This window comes from Manis javanica, chromosome X (genome assembly GCF_040802235.1).
Source record: "Manis javanica isolate MJ-LG chromosome X, MJ_LKY, whole genome shotgun sequence".
In the NCBI taxonomy this organism is placed as follows: domain Eukaryota; kingdom Metazoa; phylum Chordata; class Mammalia; order Pholidota; family Manidae; genus Manis; species Manis javanica.
The window spans coordinates 33,428,495-33,453,482 of record NC_133174.1 but is presented as its reverse complement, the minus strand read 5'-3'; the positions used below and the strand labels follow the sequence as shown (position 1 = coordinate 33,453,482).

Below are 24,988 nucleotides of genomic sequence, written 5' to 3'. Positions count from 1 at the left end.
GAATAAAAGTGGTGAAAGTGAGCATTCTTGCCTTGTTCCTGATCCTAGAGGAAAGCTTTCAGCTTTTCATCATTGTCCATGATGTTAATTGTAGGTTTGTTGTGTATGGCCTTTATTATATAGATATAAAGGTATAGATATGTTCCCTCTATACCCACTTTATTGAAAATCTTTATCTTGAATGGATGTTTAATTTTGTCAAATGCATTTTCAGCATCTATTGAGATGATCGTATGTTTTTATCCTTCTTTTCATTAATGTGTATCACATTGATTGATTTGTGGATATTAAACCATCCTTGCATCCCTGGAATAAATCTCATGTGGTTTGTGGTGAATGATCCTCTCAGTGTATTTCTAAATTGTTTGCTAGTATTTTGTTGAGGATTTTTGCATGCAGCTGTTCTTTTCAAGAAGCCAGTGCATAGTCAGTCACAAAAAGGCTACAAACTTGGCTTAGGCCCAAGATTAGTGGGCTTAATGCCACTGCGTGATTCAGTAGGCTTGTAAAATCTCAGTTCTTATGTCCCTTGGAAATTGTTGGCTTGATCATCCATTAAAAAGTACATTTATGGCTTCTACATTATTTGGTACCGATGAAAATGTATTCAGAATATCATTCTTTCAAAAAAGACATAGCCAAAGAAAAGAAAAATGGATTCTATACAATCCTAAAAGAATTAGTATCTACACACATAGAATCTCAGATATTTTATAAATCTGGAATATTCCACCACTTAGATATAAAGTGATTGAATTTTCTCTTTTAATGTCAATGGAATGGTCTGCTATCAGTCTGGCTTTCCTACCTCTCCCACAAAACTCAACACAGTGATTTATGTTCCTGAACAAATTAGACTTAATTTAAGAGCAAATCATCAGTATAACAGGTATAATAATCTTGGCAGAACATTTATTTTAATTAATTGCTTTCTGCCTAACATAGATAGAAGGGTGCTCATGCATTTACCCTATAAGGATTAGTGCTGTCATGTAAATTTTTTCTTTAGAACTTAGTCTCATCAATTTTAAATTCAAAGGCATTGGCTTACTTCATATATAATCATAATAATCTATGGTGATGTTTATATAAGAAACTTGTGAAAGGAAAATGGATTTTAATCACTCTGCAGCATTATATATTCCTGATCCCCAAATGTAATGCCCTGTCAAGTTTCATGGGGTGGGGGTTGGGGGGAGGCAGTGTTTTGGGCTAGGCAGCTGAAAACATCCTTAATGCCCATAAACTTGGCAGGGATAGCAGTGGAGGAGAATAGTTGAGTGATTTTGGAATGTAGTTTTTCTTCCTTGTGGAGCTGATTTGATTGTCTGCTTCATTTATTTATAGTTAAGTGAGAAGCAAAATGAAAACAAAAATTTATTCCACTTTATGGATATTTAACACTGTAATTGTCAAGAATATCTTGCATTAAATGGTAGAAAACACAACTAAATAGATTCCATCTTCTCAAATCTGCCAATGTCAATGTTACTTATAAGTGATTTGGTGAGCTTTCCAAAGAGGTAGAAACAGCTAATAGTAACCCGAGTAAGGTTCCTAGGGGGCAGAGCAGCACAACTCACATACCAAAATAATTTTGCTATGTGATCATGAAATTTAAAATTTTAATATGTAAGTCTTTTAAGAAATAACCTTTAAGCTTTTACCTTATCTAGTCCATCATATCCTGACTTATCAGTTGCTTATCCACCTTTTAAAATGCTATAAGGAAATTTAAGCCTTTCCTACTTAAGTCTAGTATGAGTTTATCACATACTCTGTATCAATTCAGTAACAAGAATGGTCATTGAAATGTCTTGTCTTGGTATAGAATCTCAGGAGGCAGTGAGAATAAACAAATGTTAAAAAAACAGCATGTGTAACAAAACAGCCAATTCTGATTAAATAAAACCCTGTCTAGTTATTACAATGTAAAATATATTAGTATTGAAATGACACAAATTTGGAATCAATGACTTTATTTGTCACTCTTTATAGACATTGGTCCACTTCCACATGAAAAGTAGGGAGCATGTACTTCCACTTAATATTCTATAGAATAACACTGCACCACAAACCATAGTAACTTACACAGGGAGAGAAGTTACTGAAAGAAAGATTTTATATTCAAGCCCCAAGATGTCCCCAAATATTTGCTTTTGTGTGCGTAATTACAAGCATCTTTAACTCCACAAAGCTAGTTTCCCCTTACATCAGTGTAGTATTTTTAATATCCAGACTAGACCATTCAGATTACCAAACTTTTAGAAGAGGTTCAACAGCTACTGTCTGTCAGTCAGATGAGTTCCAAATCTAAATGACTGTATAAACACATTCATAGTTTAGAGCTGCTGAAAGTTAAAAACTTTTTTCTTTTGTTTCATATATTTACATCAAATTAAGACATTTACAATGGTTCATATTATCTAACAGCCCAAATATCATTTTTACCTGTGCTATGTAAGGAAGTTGTTAAGCATTCATAAGTTTTCTAATAAAATTCAGTGCATTTTCCCAACATAAATAACACAAACTATTCTAAGTGTTTTACATTTATTTCAGTGCATATTTCCAAATATTGAATGGAATGAAATCATATTAAATGGTTATATCATAATATTTGAGCATATTACAGAATCTGTATCATAGGAATCAGTTCACATCAATACTATAAGTTACTCTAAAAGAACATCACAGGCACACACAAAATAGAGAACAAAATTTTCTTCTTTATAAATTTAAAGTGTACTTTACACTAAAAGATTTATTTTAACAAAACAGCCAATTTCCAAACCCCTTTTCTAAGTTTGGCATAAGGAAAGTTCAATCCATTCGAATCTTCTGGTTTGTCATCCTGTAAATGATGCTATCATATCCAGGATCCATGTTCCAAATATTGTAAGAGGTGATAATCACAGCCAAGGCCAAAGCGATCATTATCCAAAGTACCAAGTTGAAAACCACTGAATACTCAAAATTATACTTATATGCAAGGTTATAGGGACTTGACGGGTTCTTCTACAATAAAGAAAAGGAAATCAAGAGGAAAGAATGTTAAGATAGTAAATTATCCCCACTTAGTAGCTATGGTTCATTTATGTAACAGTTATTCACAGTGGCAGTGAGAACTGCTGATACTGGGAGGAACCAATAAGGGAGGCTTCCTGGAGAAGACAGGCACCCAGGCGGTAGAAGTATAAACTGGTGCACCTGAGTGAGAAAATCTGGTGATACCAATAAAGTTGAAAATATGCACAACATGTGATCCAGCAAGTTTATACCCTAGGGAAAACTTGTATTTGTGTACCAAGAGACATGTACAAGGACATCCATCAGCAGAACAGATAACTGGCACATTTGTACAGTGGAACACACAGCAGTGAACGAACCAGACTACAGCCATGTTTAGCAGCCGGTGTGGCTCTTAAGAACAATGCCGAGCAGAGAACACAGAAAAATGCCTTAGAGTGTAATTCCATTTATACAAAACTCAAATGCAGGCAAAACCAAACAACATTAAGTTTAGAAAAGCAAGGGAATGATTAACATAATATTCAGGACAGCAGTTACCTCCAGCTGGGGAGAGTAGAGGGTTAAGACAGAGCTTCAGAGGAACAAGTGTTCTCTTCGGTTATTTAGTGCTAGAATTATTTTTAGTTTTTAAATTAAGTGGTATCATATATGCTATATACTTATGTATAATCCACTAAAAAATTTTTTTTTTCATTTTAAAGAGGAAAACAAAACATGGTTCAGTCAACCACATCTTCATCCTGTTGGTCCTAGGTGGGGTGGAGGTGAGTCCAGGCCTGTGCAAAGGCCTTGTCTGAGAAATGCAATCCCTCTGCCAAAGGCATATTTCGGGAAACTTAGTTCATTCTGGCTAGAGAACAGAAAATAAAAAAATAGCAGAAGATGAAGCTAGAGGCAGAGAAGCTATGAAGAATCTGTCCTTGAGCCTGTGGGCACTGAGAAGCAACTGACAAGTTTCAAACAGGAAGTGGGTGACATGACAAAGTTTGTCTTAAGAAGAAAACCTTGATGACCATCTGTAGGATGGATCTGGGAAGATCAGGCTGGGAAGCAGGGAGATGAGTTAGTGGGGTGGGAGTAAGGAGGGCCAGGGGCCTGGCAGTGAGGATGGAGAAGAGAAGGTAACCCCCACAGCCCCAGCACCCGGCATGTTGTGAGCATGCAAATGTTTCCTGAACCTCTGGACACTCTCCTTAAACTAAACTAAAGGAAGGCTGTGATTTCAATTGGAGGAGAGGATGGGTACACAGACCTGTGGGGAGCTTAGAGAAAAAGGCAAACATTAAAGGATTTCACCCTTGAAGATTTCTTTCTTTCTTTCTTTTTTTTTTGTTAAATGGATTCTTTCTCCCCACTCATTTTAAGTATATGATTCAGTAAATTTTATTATTTTTACAGAATGCACAGCCCTCACCACCATCTAATTTAGGACATTCTCATCACCCTAAAAAGAAGCTTCAAGCTGAAGGCCTCTTTCTCTGTGAGGTAGGCGAACCTGTTAGCACAGAGGTGAGGGGCACACACTGCGCATAGAATGATTAAAGAGGCTGGAGGTCCAGGCATGATGGGATTCCAAGGAATGCCTGGTACCAACCTCCCATCTCGAAGTGTTTCAGTCTATTAGGTTTAACAAAAAATAAATCTCAGATTTTAGATTCCATATGTCAAATGTTATTTCACTACCTTGCAGGTAAAGAAAATCCAATGATACCACCTGATTTTTGCCCCTCACCATATGCAATAATTTCAGAAGCTATTGTTTAATAAACTCAATTTATCCATTAAAGAGGCTGATTCATAAATTCTACCTAATATCTCAGAGAATTCACCTCTGCAAAACTGTTTATCAAAGTTCCGAAACAAGGGTACCTTCTTCAAACTGTTATACTTCTCTTGGGTATCACTTCACGTAAAACTAGCAGGCCTAACATGGACAATGGTGAAAAGAATGTAGTACTTAAAAGGTCTCTTGTTAAATTCAAATCTGCCCTTTAAAAAAGTATCTTGTTCTTTTTTTTGTTATTTGACTCCTGTCTTACTTCTTTAATCAGTTTAAATCATTACTTTACAGCCATTACCCACTTTCTATTACTTTAAGTTTTGGGGGGTCTAATTCTAATTAACACTTTAGCTACATTGCAGACCGGTTTTACAATGTTCTCAGTTCACAACTGGGGAGACTGTAGCTCTGAGGATCCGCCTCCATCATGGCTTATAGGGCGAGTGTGTCCTGCCAGAGAGGTTTTACATTTACTCCTGCTGCACCAGCCTGGGACCAGAGTTTGTGTTACTTTCTTGGACTGGGGCTTCTTAGAACTTGTAGGTAGTATAAATTTGAGTGCCAACCTATACAAAGATGATTCTGGGGTTAAGAATTCTGTACAAGACATTCCCACCCTTAACAGATACCGACTACACAGAGCCCAAGTGACCTGTCTGGGGGGCAGGCTGTTTTCTCATCTACCTTCTCCCCTACAGGCACAGCCCTTCCAGGGTCCCAGCTTTAGAGGGAGGTATCAGTCCCAACCAACCATGTTCAGAGAACCAAAGGCCTTGTTTCCAGGCTCTAGGTAACCCAACTGGGAATGTCCCCAGGACAGCCTGCTTACTACAGTTTTCAAGTTCCTCTTTATTTGCTCCTTAAGAATTTCCCTTACTTTCTTGAGAACTAAACTATGCACTCAAAGAGAGGTTTATTTTTTATCCAGCATTTCCAGATGCTCTACAGTGAGAAAAATTTCCAGGCTGTGTAGCCTGCCATACTGTCACTGTGTTCAACAGGTCCTTCTACTCCAATTTAGAACGAGGTAATCTCAACCCACCAGGTCTAGGGTATCTTGAGCAGGCATTACCTTTGACCATCTTGCTCTAAGTTCCACACTGCGATCAGAAAACCTGAGCAGGGTAGGGGCTGCAAATGCGTCCAAAGGGGAGTACCTACAAATGACTGGGTAACTAACTGCTCCAAGCAATGAAGCCAACCTTAAATGATGTTCTTGGCCACACAACGTGTTCAAGTACCCATGCTACTGCTCTTCTCTATGTGCATGTACACACACATGTTTTACTATGGCTGGATCCTTGCCTGTGACATTCTAAATGCTTAAAATCAAAGCAAGATCCAGACCAGAAAATGGAAGAATCAAATTATAAAGACTGTGCACGTGGCTCCTGAAAAAGGAGGGACTGTGCCACACAATGTACCTCCTGGAAAAGCAGTCCTCCGCATTAACTTCTCACATCTCTTTGGCATAGCAATATTTGAATTATCTTATTGGTTTTGACAGTTACTTTTATTCCTAACTCAAATTCTTGCATTATCTAATTACAACCTGAAAGAACTGAGCCTCACTGGCAAAACACACATACCTATACCTGTGAATAAGAAACCTGTGTTTTGATATTTGTTTTTCAGAATTACTGGCTGCCCATAAATGATACAGGACTTAGTGGGTTTTTTTAAAAGCTAACTTTATAATTTTACAGCAGGGTCTAAAAGTATACTCACCTCCAATTTTGCCTCAAGGATAGTCCTTGTCTTCCTTACAAGGGATGTGTCGAATGATCTGACAGTCACTAACTCTACCACTGCATTCCCACCATAAAGGTTGTACATGTCATCTGCAAACTGAAGAGTTACTGACATTACTATGAATCTCAAATACATATTTTTCAAAATTATTTGTAAAGCTGCTGTGCACCCAAAAGAACATAAACTTACCTATTGGCTCATGAAATACACTGTGTCTTAAGATACGCAAGTCTCAAAGGTTGTGATTATGTTAAAATAGAAAAGTATTTATCTTCAACATATATTCAATGCTCCAAAATAAAATTAAGAGACTAAATGTGTTGGCAAATTGGGGGCAGGGAATTTAGGAATGAAATCTTCCTAAGTGGTCTCTGGTTAATCACAAATATCAACAAAGATTTAACTATGAAGCCTCACTGAAGATTTTCAGGTGAATAACTTAAAAGGCAGAGGAAAACTAGCATTTATTATGTATCAACTCAATGACTGGTACTGTGCTAAGTGTTCTCCTTGGATTATTTCATAGGTTTAATAGGGACAGAGTTTCAGTTTAGGGAAGATTAAAGTTTTGACAATGGATGGTGGTGACAGTTGCAAAACAATGTGAATGTACTTAACGCCATAGAACTGTATACTAAAAAATGGTTAAGATGGTAAATTTTATGTATATTTTTATCACAATAAAAAAAAGGAAAAAGTATTGTGCTGGAATTACTGGTCATTTCCTATGCTACTTCTGCCAGCATGAGATAGAGATGTCCCAACATACACCTTTGACTTACTCTACCCTTGGTCACTAAAATTAGAGGTTCTCCAAAGAAGGAAATATTTCAATAGTATTTCACTAAGCAGATTTTTCCATTAACGGGCTAAAGGTAAAATGGTCATACTCTGACCTCTCATACCCCATTGATAATTTACCTTCTGCAGAGCATCAACAAGGATCTTAGAAGCATCTCTGAATTGTTCAGAGTCTTCCCCATAATGTTTCCCAATTTCATCCAAACCTGCCAGCTCCAGCGAATATAAGTCAGGAGAATGATCTTTGGCTAGATGCTTATGTCGAGACAACTTAGGAGAACAAACAAAAAGATGTAGACAAAGTAATGTCAAACACAGCCAGTTGAAGTTTTATACCTAAATCATGCAGGCTGAAAACAACCAGACCAATACACCACAATTTACAAATAGTCTAAAATGGTGGCAAATGGGACTGGTTTAAATGAGAGTTTCTGATACCTCCAATACAAATCTCATTTTCAGGAGCAGTTACAAAACTGAATATTTAATGAAAACTCTCTTAAAAATGCCTTAGTTTTAAAACTACATATATAGACCAGGGTGTAAAAGAACAGACAGTTGGAAGAGTTTGACCCTAGGAAAGCATGAGCCATCAGTGCTCAGAGAGCAGGTACCTCCCATATGCCCTCCCAGACCACCTGGCCACCCCCTGGGACTACACTTCCAGACTCCCAAACCAACCCTGCTGAAAAAGTTTAGGTAATAGCTTCAGAAGGTAGCACACAGGTAAGTTTTTCTATTTCAGTCACAGGAGAGGTTTTTTAAAAAATCATTCTCCAAGAAAAAGAATACACTGCAGGCATATTTATTCCTTCCTAACTTGGCTGACAGCACTATTAGACCAAACTATTATTTCTATTTTAGATCCAAAGATAGAGACATAAAATTAAGTTTTAATGTCTGGCAAGAAATCAACAACCAAGTCAGGACTATAGCCAGGATGGCCTTACTCCCAGGCCTGTGTTCTTGGAGGATATACTTACTGTCTCTCCTAAAAGCAGAAATGAAAAGTAATTTGACTGTAAAATGAGATGAGTTCAAAATGCCCAACACCACCACTAATTTCTCAGCCTCCATGGGATCATGAATCCAGAGCATACTTAATCAAACTTTTCAGTTGTTTTCACTATCTTTCAGGATTCTCTAGAAATGTCTTTTGGAACCAAAATAAGTGGAACTATAAGAGTAGCCTACTTACCAAACTTGAAATATCATGTAGCACCTGCAGTTCAGAAAGAAAGAGCAGATCAACCTGCAGAGAGCAGAAAGAAATGAGTATCACTTAAATGAAGCTTCTGAGGTGTGTATTGCCATTTATCAAGGCATAGGACATTACATTACAAATGTTACGCACATAAGTTAATTTATTCAACAATTGTCCTCCACTTGGTAGGTTCATTTTAATTGAAAATGCATATAAACATTATTTCCTAACAAAAAGGTGACAGTCATTCCCCAGCACAATGACTACCACTCAATAGCTCTATTTTTCATAAAACTGATAAAGCATCCAAGCTCTAAAGTGGTTTTCCCTTGGAATCACAATATTCTGGCGCACTGCAATGAGGTCCTGCCAATGGCCCCGTTTGCTCACATCCCTTCAACATATTCTATGTCAGAGAATAGAGGATGGTGGTCCCAGTCATTGTAGTTAGGTCAAGAGGGAAGGCTGCCACAAAGGTGGCATGCCATGTGGCTAAGAGGATACACAAGCAGGCAGTAAAGCTGACAGAAGTCTAAAGTAGAGGTGGCTCCCTCCACTGTTCTGTCGAGAATGAATTAGAAAAATGAGGTACCACATCAGAAGTGGCAGTGGATAATGGCTCTCACAGGACCAGATCGACACAGCTCCACCAACCCACTGAGGAGTTACTGTGATTTCTGGCCTGTCTGAATTAACTGGTGACAACCCTTACACTACAATGTAATACTGTTTACCACAGCTCATCTCATAAAAAGAGTCAGTTTATTCCTGAGATTCATGAAAAAACTACACTAGAGGAAAGAAAGAGATCTACTCCAGGCAGTAAATTTGTAAAACTTACCATTTTCTAAAATTTCAAGTTTGCTCTAAAGTCAGGAGCATAAGAAATGGGAGATTAGTAATGACATTCATTTCTTCATTCATTAACTGTACTACTTACTTCATTGTTCCTGCTCAGAGAATTGACAGGAAGTGAATTGAGAACAGAGTTTTCTTGAAACAGGCGATTGCGGAGCTGTCTTAATGTTACTGAGAGATCTTCAAAAACTGAGTTTGCCTTCCCGACCATATACACTCTCTGAAAGAACAATCCAGAATTTTGTTACTCCCTCTACAGATTAATTCCAATATAGAGGTCTGACAACATTTTTCACAAAATTTGTTTTAAATTGCCATTAAATAACTAAAACTTATATTTTAAAGTATCTTAAATAAAAACTGTACCACTTACTTCCTCACTGGGAGCCAGCTGCAAAACTACAGGAGTTTCTTCAGAAAATAAGGAGTGAATGGAATTTGCAATGCTGTCAAGACTAAAAGGAACTGCCTGAAATTTAAGAGTAAAACTTTAATTATTATCTGAACCAAAGTGGGAAGAAAAATCATTCAGATCATTTTTTTTTTTTATAAAAGAGCCTAAAGACACCAGCATTTTTCTATGGAAAATCAGAAGCCCCAAATAATATCCAAGCACAAGCCCTTTTGAGGGCAGGGAAGATTCAACAGCCCCTTAGTGGGCCAAGGAGTTTTAACCTCCCAGTGTGCCTAAATGGAAACTAACTTGCAAATATGAGGAACACAACAGTATCTTGCACAAACCACCATTTTCTGGCGGTCACTCATATACTTTTAAGGAGCAATACATTTGGTTTCAATATTGATTAAACATGCCACAATGAATGTATATGCTACAAGAAAGAATTAACTTGCATTTAGGAGGAGGTCAGAAGAATTTAAAGAACTGAATTTAACTGAAGGAAAAACAGACCTCATTTTTCATTTCAAAATTTTAAAAATGTTTGATAAGATTTAGGGTTTGTCTTCAGATAGACTGAAGTCTTAGATAAGGCAGCAAGTAATGTCACAAGAATTTTGCAGCCTTTATCTTGGGACTACATGATGGTATTATTAAACTGAAATAACCAATTATGGTTAAATCTACCTTTTCCTTTATTTTTTATTAAAGTGTAACATAGTACAATGCACAAATCTTGGGGTAATAGCTCAAGGAATATTTGCAAATGGATATGCTCCTATAACCCAACCAGATCAAGACAGAACATTATTAGCACCCTAAAGGCTCCCTACCCACTCCCTCCATCCCCAAGGGTAATCAAAAGTCTGACTTCTACCCCTATACATCTATTTTTGCCCCATATTATTTTAAAAAATAAATTATGGTAACTCTTCCTTTCAAAACATCGTTTTATTTTAAACATTACTGTATTAAAACAAGCAGTATTCTAGTAGTGTTTTTGTTTTAATGGAGATTTCTACAGTGATTTTTTTTTCAGTAATTCCCTTTACCATTAAAAGGTTCACATTATAAGTAGCACATTAATGCTAACATGGTACAGGCAGAAATAAATGTGAGTAATAACTCTTACTGATGAAATCCCAGCATCAAAAGTAAGTTTATCAATTTCATGATACTGTGAAATGCAATTGTCTTTCTTATTCAAGATATGGATCAACTCTTTGCAAAATTCTCTTAAAATAATGCGTAGCTGAAGGGGGAAGAGAGTTCAAGTTTGCAAAAGCATCGTGTTACAGGGCCCGAGTCAGCCACAAGTGCCCCCTCCATTTGCCATCACTCAATTTGCCGCCTCCGGCTTTGGAGGGAATTTGAGAGCAGGTAACAAGCTCTCCCGCCTAATTTCACCAGGTGAAAGGGCACTGTGTCAGGAAAGTTGAAGACTAAAGGTAACACATCCCTAGCAATCAAATTGGAGAAGCTATTGAATCCAAAAGCACCAAACTGTGAAAGCAAAGAAAAAAGTATATAGACTTCTAAACTCAAAAAAGGAAAAGCACAGCTGCTTAAAATCTGATTGGTTTCTTCCACAGCATTATAAGGACATGCATGTTTGTCCTGGAGGAAATGGAATTTCTGTATCTATATGACTTGAAATGCTAATGAAAACAGCTAATCAAAGAGAAGCCTCATTGGGGGGGGTCTTATAAGACATACTACTTTTTTTTTACATTCTGTGGGTTTTTGGCCTTTGAGTCTTATGTCTCATTCACCACCTACTACCAGAAAAAGTATTAGGAGCAGTCAATCAGGGTCAAGCAGTAACAAGAGCTTTTTTCAGTCTCATATGTAAAATGAAGCTGGTCTTTTTTAAATGTTTAGTTTTGGATTGTATGCTAATGAAAAATCTTAAATGCACTTTGGATTTTTATATATACTTATTTTAAAGGGATCTTCCACAATGATTTTCATAGAAATCACATAATCACATATTTAATAAATAATCCCTGAGAAGCTTAAAAAATTCTTTTAATCTGCCTTTTGATTTTTATTTGCCCTTCCTCCCATTTACTCTGAAATTCTTTGGGCTTTTTTAGCTCATTAATTTCCAGTATTTTAAATTGTCTAATATGTGCAGTTAAGGCTATAAATTTTCCTTTTCTTACCACTGTAGCTGCACCCACAATTTTATTTATATATGGTACATTCACTGACATTCAGTTCCAAATAATTTCAAAATTTCCACTGTGATTTTCTCCTCAACCCATGAGTTATTTAAGAGTACATCTATTTTAATTATCTTTTCTTATTGACTTAAATAATTTTTTCAAGAGTTATATAGGAAAAAAGAGATAGACACACATGGTTTAAAGAGACAAATAATTCTTTTTATAAGACTTTTTATAAAAAGTAAGTTTGCCCCTCCCTCCCCTCATTTCCCATTCCTCTGAGGCCCTCACTTGCAAATTCTCTTTCCTTTTCCTATCATCTCTAAATAATTTTTCCATTACTACATCTTAATTTTTCAATTTTAGGCATTATCAATTTATCACCTGTTATAGAAAATTAGGGTTTAGCTCTCCCACATCACCAACCACAACCCCAGCTCCTGCCCACATAACACTCTGTTTCTCTCTCTCCACCCTCCCAGTAGTTATACCCTAATTTTCATCAGATTCATATCACTTCCTTATTATGACTACAGAAACAATATTCTATGCATCGCTGCTTTTCCCTTCTTGCTTTTCTGGTACCTAATGGCAATGATGAGAAATCTGCTATCATTCTACTCTCATTCCTTTGTAATGACAATGTCTTTTCTCTGATAGCTTTTAAGATTTTCAGTGTCCTTGATGGTTCTTCATTTTCACCATGTCTAGGTCTGCTTTAAGCCTGAGGAGTCCTATCTTTTGTTTGTTTTTATCATTTCCAAATACATACATACTTATTTTTATGGATGTATAGTTGACATATGTTTTATTAGTTTCAGGTGTGTACAAGTCATTCAACATTTATATATATCTTACAAAATGCTCACTATACTAAGTCTAGTTACCAACTTTCACCATACAAGTTTATTACAATATTACTGACTATATTCCCTATTATACTGTACTGTATGTACATCCCAGTGACTTATTTATGACTAGCAGTACCTCTGAATCCCCCTCACCTATTTTGCCCATCCCCCTACCCCTCCAAACATACTTTTAAGGTTATCATTTTGTTATTGTTTTCAGATTTAACTGTACTGTAATCAGACAGGGTGGTTTATATGACACTGATTCTTTATTATTTGTTAACATTTGCCTTCTGGCCTAGTACATGGTCAATTTTTTGTAAGCATGTCATGTGTGCTTGTAAATAATCTATACTAGACCACAGCAAAGTCTGAAAAAATTCCCCCCAAATCATCATACAGACTGGTCTTACAAGGCAATGAAATTAGAAATTGAAATATTAAAAATTATTTAAGAAGAACTCACGCATTAAACACTTCTAAATAACTCATGGGTTAAAGAAATTACAATATAAATTATGAAGTATTTAGAAGTATCAATGAAAGCACCACATTATCAAAAATGTCTTCAACTTCCTCATAGTTTCCATCCCTTACTTTAACTCTTTCACAATTTTAATGTATTTTCAAATTTTGTGAGACTGGTCTCTTACCTGTAGGTTCTCGGGGGATGAATTCTGTTTGTTGCACCTGCTGACTCATAGCATTTTTTCCTTCAGGTGCTTTGTAAATTTGACTCATCTTCAATTTTTTTTTTTATACCAAAGGAGCCCTGGGCTGTGGTGGAGTCTGTATAAGGTGAGTCATGTGAATTTGGAGCACACCAAAAGCCTGTAGTTCTGATTTCTCTTACAAGACTCTGGGCCCCACAGCCAGGGGCAGTAAGCCAGCTCCTCTGTAGCCCTGGAGCAGCTGGGGTTTTACTAGCCCCCCTTTCAAGAACAAGACGGCATTTTACAGCCCCTGGCTTTCTTCAGGGAACACAATTCCAGCTTTAGCTCCTGCTCACCACTGTGGCTTTTGAGTTTTCTATATGTATTTGGCACCTGTGTGTATCCTTTCCTTGCTTCCAAGTTTAGTCATACATGTAAAAATATTCTGGTAACTTCTAGATGCTTGCAGTAGAAGGCAGGCCTCTCACAACAGCTCAGTCAGCTATATGGCCTGAAAGGCCAAGGAAAGAATCAGTGAGTCAACAAAATTGCCTCCAGTCTCCTCCTTAGGCAAAAATGAGGTAAAATTTGGAAGGGAAGGTCACAAAGATAGTGCCCAAGAAAATGTAAAGACAAGAGAAGTGTGCTTAGAACACAATTCATAATGACAGCTTACAAGACAAAATTAAAAATTCATCCCTTTAATTTTTTAAAATAAATACTCACATTCTCCAAAGGGTACGAAATGACATTGCCTGGGGGTAGAGTGAGTTTGTCCACTCCCTTCACCAGCACCATAACGGTGGCCCGAGGACGATGGAAGAGGTTACCCACTGCAAGTCCCGGCCAAGGAAGATCCTAAACATTGACAAGTATGAAGTGGTGCTTACTTATCAACTCAGGAAACTGTTTCCCCAATAACATCCAAGAAGCAGAGTTAAGGGGCTCTGGGATGACACTGGCAATGAAAATTCACAGGGAGTGCAAACATACTAAAGGCAGTAGTAGCTGCAATCTCCTAGTTGAGGATGCTGATTTCTACCTTCTTCATTTTCTTAAACTTCAACAGACTTGAAAAAATAAAGTATAAAAAATCATCCCAAATCTTTTGTGGAAAAAAACGGGGAAGTAAAAATATAGGTACTTTTCAAATTCCAGATTATATTCTCTTCTTCATGTAATCATGGACATTTTCTTTCCCCACATCACTGCTTGCCCTTATCTACTGCATCACTTATCCTTCTATTTCTCTTTCATAATGACATAGCAAGACTGTCATTAAAACATTCTTTTAAGACTAAGCATGCTCTTTATAAATAAAATTCCTGCTGAAAGGAACTCATCTTAATTTATTAATAATTTCTAAAGGTTATTGTGACAGCCCTTTGTAGTCAAATTTAAGTTTATAAAGAATCAGGTAAAAATTTCATCCTTAAGTGTGAACACCCAGTCATGTTCCCACAAGGAGCTCAGGGGCTAGACCCATGGGCCCAGCAGAGAAGCAGTTCCCATACATTGCTTCTGGTTCTAAGGGCAATCAGGAGCTAGGAGGAAAGTTCCTTTGAGTGCTGATGATATCTAGAGACCACGTCAAAAGCCCCAAACTTATAAAGTGGGAGGAGATAATGATAGGAAGACAGAGCAAACCACACCTCCTTTCCTCTAGTCCTTAACTTCAGATTGCTCATAGTGACTGCATCAAGGCCCCCTCCACTACATCACATAAGCAGCCAGCTACTACAACAGTTATGGCTTAATTGTGGGAAACCAAGGTCCTAGGCTACTCCACAGTTAGTGACCACACTATTTTCCTAAAGGCAGTAAAATGAACATATACATTTGATCATTCATAACAAACTGCAATGGACTCAACATTTGTGTCCCCCACCAATTAACCCCCCAAAGTGATGGTATTAGGAGATGGGGCCTTTGGGAGATAATTATAAAAGGGACCCCAGAGCTCTCACCCTCTCTCCACCATGCCAGGATACAACAAGAAGTCAGTGGGCTACTATCTGGAGGAGGACTCTCACTAGAACCTGACCATGCTGACACCCTGATCTTGGACTTCCAGCCTCCAGAACTGTAAGAAGTAAATTTCTGTTGTTTATAAACCACCTAGTCTATGGTACATTGTTAGAGCAACCTAAACTAAGACACAAATCTATCAGGAGTACTGAAAAAATAAAGTTATACATCCTATTAATAGCAGGGCAGATGCATTCTCTTGTAATACAAAGAATATCACTACTATGAATAATCTATTACATGGCTAATGATTTATAATGATTTGGTTTCATAAGCCAAGCTTGAAACACTTATTCCAATCTCCTTACCACAAATGAGCTTCTGTAACTTTTGTAATCTGTACCAAATATACCTACGTTTACCTGTTGCTTTCTTAGGCTATTAGCAGAAATCAACAAAAATGCTTTAAAAAGTAGCTCCAAATTAAAAAAAAAAATACACATACTTCTTTCACAGAGAAGCCCATGGACAAAGCAGCCACATCTGGGATGCGCTCTCCTGGTATAGGCCAATTTCCATTTCGGAAAACAACAGATCCTGGTGATCTTAATATACTAAACTCATTTCCCAAAGCACCTGAGAAGAAAACAGATTAGTAAATGAATGATCAGCATCATAAATCTTTTGAACTCATGTTGAGAATTATTAAATGCAAAATGTTTCTCCACTCTCCACTGACCTAGCACACTAAATATTATTGGACAAAATGTTAAATCCTAAACATCAACAATTCTTCTTCAAAGTATCACCCTAAGAACTTAAATCCGTATGTTCTGCTGTAACAAAGGGACAGCCACGACACAGGATCACCCTAATGATCTAGACACCTTCCTATGGACAGTCCTTACATGGGGGCATGTGGCAATTTGGCAAGAATTAGAAATGGCACTTCTCCAGAATTTAAAAAGCAAAAACCCAAAACCCTGGCACAGACTAAAAAGGAAAAAAAGAAACCTAAAATCTCTAAATTGTCTCTACCATCGACCCTCTCTTCAAAATGCAAATTCATAAAATTCCTAGTATTTCACTCTAAAAGTGTAGCAGGTTAGCCTATCTTAAAAGGGAGAGAGCAAGACACCATCTGCTAAATATATATTGTTTCATTTTTTCCTTCTTGGAGTAAAGAATAGTGCTAGTGGACCAGAGAATGGAGTTATCAGTAGAGATTATAATGAGTATTCTAAAATGAAGTTGTGTACTTTTCATTTATGACAGTAGAGCATCCCTCAAGTTAGAAATGGTTTGTTCATTTGTATAATTTGCAAAAAGCCACCGGTAAAGAAAAACAATGTTATTTTTTTCTCAACTCAAAAGGTGAAATTTATTATTGGAAATTCAATAAATGGAGCATCTGCTTTGGAAGCTCAGCTTTTGACTCAACTTTTTGCTTGTTCAAAATGTTCTAAAACAGCAATAACAGCCTCCATTTTAAAACTTTTTAACACGCATTGGGCATGTAGTCACTCAGAAAACTTTTTAAAAATGTCCAAATAGACACAGAATAAATTCTTCCATCTGTGTGAGATTAGCATGTTCACATTCTTATATGCTATTTGTGAATGCAAATTTTCGAGTAGATGAGTATTTAGTATGATTTTTTCCTGTTTATTACTATTTTTATAGTGCTTTTTGCCATAGTCCTTATATACTATCCAAAAAAAACCCTCAAAAGGTAAGCATGAGAAACCCTAATTTATCATCATTTTAATTATTGATGATGAACATTAAACATATAAACTTGGCAGGCCAATTACATTTTGACAAATACATTTAAGTAAACTATCATTCTTAAAAATCCCATCATTTGAGAATAATGACAATCATTATTCCACTAGAATCAAGTTTAAAAAAGTGTGTCATCCTAACTTGTTCACAGCTATATAGAAGCTCTTGTCCCTTAATAATACTGGTATCACATATTTGAAAGTTTCTAACAGAGATCTTAAAAGTTCTCATCACAAATAAAAAGATTTGTATAACTACATATGGTGATGATGTTAACTAGCCTTGTTGTAATGACCATTTTGCAATGTTTACAAATACTGAATCTATGATGCTGTCTACCTGAAACCAAAATAATGTTGTATGTCAATTATATCTCAATTAAAAAAAAAAGGGAGAGAGCATATCTTTCCTGACATCCCATAGGCAAACCTAGTGAAATGAGGACTGTCGAATGGGGGGACGGGGCCCATGTTACCAGTCAGAATATAAAACACTTTAGACTTTAGAAAAAAAATCCAGGAAACAGTATTTCCAATAGATATAACAAGAGGCCTGGAAAAGGTATTTTGTAAGAATAATGCAACTAGTCTAGGGGTATGGAGCCTGGGGTTACAAGGGGAAGGAGGAGATGAAAGTAACTGTTTTGTAAGCCCTCCAAGGCTGAGGATGAGGTATTTGGCCTCTTCAGCCATGATGTGTTAACCCAGTGATGTCTAGCTTACAAAAGACAAATAGCTAATGGAAACTTTCAGAGTCCTATGAAAAGATTAGCGACAAGTCCAAAACAAATCTTGGCCATGCCTCCCTATGATGGGAAAATTAGACTTTAATAAAGCATCACTGTTATTTTCTTGACCTAAGGAAAGTATCACTTACAGGTATGGGAATAAAGTTGGAAGTAAATGTTTTGGTGTTGCAGTATTGACTGTAAATAAAAGGCCTCAGGATGGTGCTGATACAACATGAAGAGTTATGAGTTTCAATTCAACATAGCCACCAGAGCAGGAATTTCCCAATTGTTCTAGCCAAAGGCAGACAAAAAAATCTTAGCAGAATGGACTGGCCATTTGTAACTGATAGACATCCTGGTTCACCAAAGTAGTAGTTATTGCCAACTCTAAGGAAAACGGGGCAGCAAGAGACCTATACTTCCCAAGTACTGTGCACATTTAAAGAACCGTATTTGGATCTAGAGATAGCCCCATCTTGAGACCGGCCCTACTCACTCAACCCCAGCACAGAAAGCTATAAATTAAATTAGTCTGCCTCAACTCTGTAGTTACATTCCATTTCTGTGCCTGCACACAGCCCTTTAGGAGCCTGGAGCTATAGGAAACCTCACAATCATGTTCTCCTACACCAAGAAACCGCTGCTTAACAGACATCTCCGGGATGGCTGACAAGGTCGCCCATCCCATACCTGAAGGGCACCACTACCACAACTTGCCAACATCACACCTGCCAGCAATCATCTCCACTGTCCCGACATTCTAATCCTTCGAAGCTTTTCCTCATACTGAACTGAAATGGGCTTCCCAGTTTTGTTCAGAGTCCTGTATTATCACTCCTGACTCAGTCTCACCAGATAACCTCATCTCCAGCTTCAAGAGAAAGCAGAGGAATTCCTCCTGCTACCAGCTTCCTCTCCCCACCACAAATTTATCTCCACAAGCCCCTATCCTTATCTCCTCTCCCTCCAGAGGAGGACAGAGATGTTCTTCCTCCAGTCTAAAATAATCCTATGGTTCAGCCTTCTTAGGGACCTTCATTCATTCACCTGCTGAAGTATTCATTCAATGTTTATTAAGCCACTGTTCTGGGACAGAAAACATATCAGGAGTTAAGGGGCTATATGGCTATAGGCATAAAAAGCTGGCCCTGTAGAATATAAGATCCATGAAGCCAGGGACTTCCATATCCCTAGGGCTGAGAACAGTGCCTGACATATTGGTGCTCAATAAACACCTGTTGAGTTAGTGAATGAAGGAAGCCACACCTTATGTAGTACCAATGTCCCCCTCTTAACTGGCTCTTTCACTTCAGCACAAAAATACACTTAGGGTGCTCCTGTTCTAAAATTGAAACCACAAAAAAAACCTCCTTTGGTCATACAGCCTCTACCAGCCAATGCTTTCCTTCAGTAGAAGACTCCTGGTAGCCACCCACTGCTTCTACTCCAACTCACAGTTACTACTTAACCCCCAGCTTCTAACCCCACCACACCACTGAAACTATTCACCAGATCCAAAGGACAATCTTCAGCCCTTCCTTTATTTAACATCCCAAAGCACCTGATACTGGCAACTACCTCCTTAAAAATGTCCTGCCTTGGCCCTCATGATGCCAGCACCCCTGGTTTTCCTCTGGCTGCTTCACCTCAGTTTCCTTCCCTTTCTGTCATTTAAAGTGGTGTCACCCAAACTTTTTAGATTTCAACCCTTTCAGTACAAAATTTGAAAGTAGCATACCCCAATATACATTTATAAAAGCATACACTTATAGTATAATAGATTATATAATTGTAATATATTTCAAAGCACACATAAATAGAAATTTTAAAGAAGGATGGGATACCTACGTATTCTTCCCAAGTTAATCACAGGAAAATATCAAACACAGATTGACAGACAGTCTTCAAACTATCTGACCATTACTATTCAAAAAAAGATGACAAAGAAAGTAGATATAAATAGAAGTTCTAGTATATTCTTCTGGCATCCCAAGAGATCACCTGGCATACTCCACTTTGGAGGGCTGAAGGCTCCTTTCCTGACCCTTACAGCTTTCCTACTCTGCATCCTTGTCCCTGGCTGAGCCCATCTACTCCTATGGTCACAAACACCAAGAACAGTGATGGCTCCTGGATGTTTATTTTCAGCCTAGACTTCCCCTGAGCCTTAGACCCAAAAGCCAACTGAGCATTTTCCTTCTAAGTCTTATGGTTCAACATTTTCAGAATTCACTATCTTTCCACAGGCTCCTCCTGTATTCTCTGTTAGATGATACCACCACCTACCAGCTGCTCCAACTGGTCGTCTTTAAATCCTCAGCACCACAGTTAATCAACCACTGAATTCTGTCGATCATTTTTTCTTATTTTCTCACGAATCCTTCCCCTCCATGTCCAGTGCACACTCTTCAGGTCCTCCCCAGGTTTGCTAGAACTGGCTTCTTTATGACTGGTCATGCTGCTCTCCAATCCATCAGCCTTCCTATCACCTTTTCAAAATACAGGTCTGTTCATCCACTCAGCAGTGTAATCATCTTCACTCACTGCCCAAAGCCTCTGAGACAAAAACCCAGAACATAACATACAAGGCACCTCACCAACATTACTTCTATGGTCTCCCCAGCTTAACCTCTATACATCCTGGTCCCACCAAACGATCTGCTCTTTTGCACTCACACCTTTGTGCTTTTGCACATGCTATTCTGTCTAAAATGCCTTTTCTTCCCCCCCTCCAACCACCCACCCCAACCAGGGAAATTTCCCTCAGCCTCCTCAGTGTAGGCTGGATGGTAAGTATCCTTCCCTTTGGGGACAGCCACCACACTATGCAGTGATCAATGAATGGTGGATAGAATCAAGAAGTGAAAAGTAGGTCCTACTGTTGACCTCTGAGGCATCAGTGAGCAAATCGAGGGATGTATACATGACATCTCTTCAAATTTCATGTGTCTGCCATTGGCCTCTTCCCTCCAGGCTAAACATCTGAATTTTTTCCAATATTCTTCATGACATGGTATTCATAAACCTGGTTCCCTTCCTCTAGTCTCTCTCTAAGTTAGTAATACTGCTTTAAAGGACTTATGTTTTTTCCTCCAATCGAGAAGTCAGATCTCTTAAAGATGTTTCCCAGTAAATTACATTTAGTCATTGTGGAGAACAGTAATTTAGCCTCATCTGACAAAAGCAAGCAATGCAGAAGTTAACAGGATCAGATTCTTGGCCTGTATGAACTAGACTATCCTAGAGTAAAACAGATTCAAACGATGTGCAAAAGCAATTAGACCTCAGACCAAAAACAAACAAAAAACCCTAAACCAAAATAATACCAGTCATAGCATCAAAACATGGAATTTCAACAGATGTTTAGTTAAGTGATGGAATCAAAGGGAAGATTTCTAAATTCTAAAAACTGAACTTAAAAAATTAAATTAGAAAATTTCCCCAAAGTAACTTACTAGATAGCTCAGAATGACCTCTCCAGAGCCAGAAACAGAAATGAAAGGGACAAAACAACCCTACAACTTGGAGGCATGAAAGTAAGTGAAGGATCATCAACACACAACTCTGGGCTCCTCCAGGGATGGAGAAAATCTGCAGATTTCAAGGTCAGTGGTCTATACCCCCTCACAGAATTAAACCACCATTCCAAAAGTGGGTGCTCCCAGAGCCTCACAGAGCGGATACACAGGCCTCCTAAAGATTTTTAACCTATAGGTTTTACACTGAGACCCTGGGGAATACAGTCCCCATTCCTCCAAGTTGTTCTCAACTTGGTCTCTTGGTGGCCTTTGCCAGTACCGGATCCCAGCCCCCATTCCCATATTCTCACACTGTAGTAGCGTTTTCATGACCTGTGCCCCCCACCCCCCCACACACACTGGAAAATGCCCATGCTTTGGAGCCAGCTTATCTGGGTTCAGACTAACTTTGCTGCTTACTACGCATGTGTTATTTAGGCTTGATCACTCTGTAAAGGAGGGTGATACTCTCTTCTAAGAACTGCTGTAAAATTAAATGACATGATACACAGTAAAAGGCCAAATATTAGCTGCCTTGCACTCCCCTCGCTGAATACTAGGAAACTTAGGTTCCACTGAGCAAGCTACCATTTATTTAACACGTGACCGGACAAACATGACTCACATCTTAGTTTCCAAATCCTTAAAATTGGGAACTATGACTATTGAGAGGTACTTCGAATTCACCTTTAGAAATAATCATACAACAATTACTCCACCTCCAACTTTTATATCCTGAAACATATGAGGGAGGAGGGGACTTCACCAGTTACTGATGACAACCGTCAGAAACGAAGACACTCAGAAAATGCAAAAAAACACAGCAGCTGGTGGCAGCTAAGAAGTCTAGTTTCCCTTCTTCGCAGAGGGCGACGCTTCAGCGGTTAATTGAGAAATGCATCTCCGTGCCGCCCGAGCTGGAAGAGGTCGGATTGACCGGAGGACGGTGGCATGACCTGTGGACGCGCCTTCCTCAAAGGGGCGGAGGGTGGAGGCCAGCTCAGGTGGCCCCCACGCAGCCCAGCCCCGCAGGCCGCGCCGCCACAGGTCTGCCCGCAGATAAGGCCGAGAGGGAGGCGGCTGGGGCGAGGCCAAGGCTGGTTGCCCGCACTGCGACACCGCCCCGCTGCAGCCCACCCGCGGTCGCCCCCGACCCACCAGCCCCGCGGCTCACGGCCTCTCGGAGTGCGCCCCGCCCGCCCTCCGGGTTCTCACCCGCCACCAACAAGGGCAGGAGCATAAGGAGCACAGCCATAGTTCCGCGGCGGCCGCAGCAGTGCAGGGAGACACCGAACAACCTCGCGGGACGCGAGCGACCACCGCAGCGCGAGAGGTGACACTCTCGGGCACGTCCTGACTCCCTGAGCCCACCCCGTCGTCGCCTAGCTGGGGCAGCTGCCGCCTTCTCTACCAATCGCCAGCTACGCCGCGGCCTGCGGGAGAGACGTAGCCTGGGAAACGTCAGCCTAATGGGCGTAGCCTAACGCGATGGATGGCAAGCCCTGCCAATGGTAGGCAGCGATTGAAGAGCCGGGCAGTCCTGCCCCCCGGGTCCATGACGACGGGTCACGAGATAGAGTGTGGGGCTGGTGATTCGGGCGGGGGATGACGGGGCCTGTCAAGGGGTTTGGAGAGCCCACCGGGTGGGCCAGCCTCCCTCTTAGGCCAATCTCTAGTGAGGTCTCCAATTGGGGTGTTTGTGTTTTTTCTCCGCGTGGCTCCGCCCCCTTACGGGTGCAGCTGTGGACGCGGCGGGGCTGGTTTGGTTTTCACTCTAACAATTACACAGATGTTGAGAACCTGCTGCGGGGGAAGCCAGGCGCCTGGGGGAACCCTTGCCCCCAAGTAGGGGTGCCAGATAGAAATATAGGATACCCAGTTAAATATGAATTTCAGGTAAACAACGAATACGTTTTAGCATAAATACGTCGTGAATATTTCATGAGACACACATTTTATGCTAAAACGTATTCGTTGTTTACCTGAAATTCAACTTTAACTTATCCTGTATTTTGATTTGCTAAATCTGGCAACCCTCCCTCCTAAGACTTTGTGATCCCAGGAATGATGGGACAGGAACGTTAGTTAATTACTTCCTTCACCCATTCACTCAGTGTTATGTGAGAGCTAGACGTACTAATTAGACCAGGATCCTCCCCACATCTCATAGTTTCTTGCCTATGATATGAGGCAAGAAGTGACACAGTGTGGCATCTGCAGTCAGAAAATGATGCTCTAGCCGCTGACCTTGGAAGATGGATATAGTTTCAATAGCAAAAATAGGAGATAAGGAGGTTCTTCCAGGTAGCAAAAAACTGTAAGGTGTGGCAGGGAGAAAGTCTTCAGGTTGAGCATTAGCTGTTTACTTTAACCACTGAAGAGGTTCATGAGGGAGGGGGCACGTAGAGCTAAAAATTTCAGAGACATGTGCATTGAGGATGTTGAAATTTACATCAAAGAACTACACTTCGTCTGGTACGAAGTGGGGAAAATGCCCTGTTTCCTCAGTTCCCAGTCTCCATTTTCTTCTTGGGATTAACTGAGGGAGAAAAAAGGAGAGTGGGTTGAAAGCAGTGAACCCCAGGAGTTTTTCAGGTAGTGGACCTCTTAAGTTTATACTCAGAAAAACTTGCTAAACTGAAAACTGGACCTAGACAGACACTGCCTGAATATTCAGATTTGAATGTTCTGGAACCCACTATGCTTACCAAAGCTACCCTCAGTTTAGGTACTGGAATCTGGATTTCCTCACTCAATTTCAGGAAGCTCATGATGCTTGAATTTACATTCTTTCAGAGGAGAATTTGCACAAATGTGACTTTAAGGAAATCTGCAAGGGGAAGGGATAGTTTTCCATTAGGAATGTGAAATGAATGTAGATAATAAAAAGTGTCTAAAGCAGTTAATTTCCAGAACATCAACACTAAAATGACTGGCTTGAAAAATAAATATCAACAAGGATTTAAACATCTTCCGGAAATTTGCTTATAAGCATGATGGAGTCATTTCTCTTCACATCAACTAAAATTTCATTCTTTGTCCATCTTGCTGCATATCCTAGAATAGGTTCTAGACCAAAGGCCCTGAAAGAGCTTGTCTAAATAAACCTTATTTAGCAGCATCAGCTGAAAGTTGAGCAGAGCTCCTGCACTTCCTTCCAGCCTAAAGAAACAGAAAGGAGTGGATTTTTCTGTTGTTATAAGAGTTCCAGGACATTCTTACTTCTTTTAATTTGAAGAAAACCAAAAGATTTATAAATAGACTGGAACATAGAGTAAGTCCCTCCACTTCCTCTTCCCCCCAAGGAAACCTCAACATCTCAAAATCTTTCATAATCTATGTCTTGAGAAACAGCATCTTTTTTTGAGCTAAGGACGAATAGCTTATCCTTTAAATCTAAGGCCTGTTTTCCTCTGAGGTCTCAAAGGGGCATTGCTGCTTCTTATATCCTTGGAATTCAGTAAGATAAACACTGTAGGAAGCCTTCCCC

At 39.1% G+C, this 24,988-nt stretch overlaps 1 protein-coding gene across 1 annotated transcript; it reads right to left on the bottom strand.

Moving 5' to 3' along the window:
- Nucleotides 1-1,962: 1,962 nt before the first annotated feature.
- ATP6AP2 (ATPase H+ transporting accessory protein 2) lies at nt 1,963-22,923 on the bottom strand. The gene is made up of 9 exons (XM_017672277.3): nt 22,714-22,923; nt 15,971-16,101; nt 14,224-14,355; nt 9,802-9,897; nt 9,511-9,648; nt 8,565-8,618; nt 7,487-7,636; nt 6,542-6,661; nt 1,963-3,018 (listed from the first exon to the last, which is right to left on the bottom strand). Exons 1-9 carry the CDS (start codon nt 22,751-22,753, stop codon nt 2,824-2,826), a joined length of 1,056 nt encoding a protein of 351 aa, XP_017527766.1. The 5' UTR covers nt 22,754-22,923; the 3' UTR covers nt 1,963-2,823.
- Between the last annotated feature and the right edge of the window lie 2,065 nt (nt 22,924-24,988).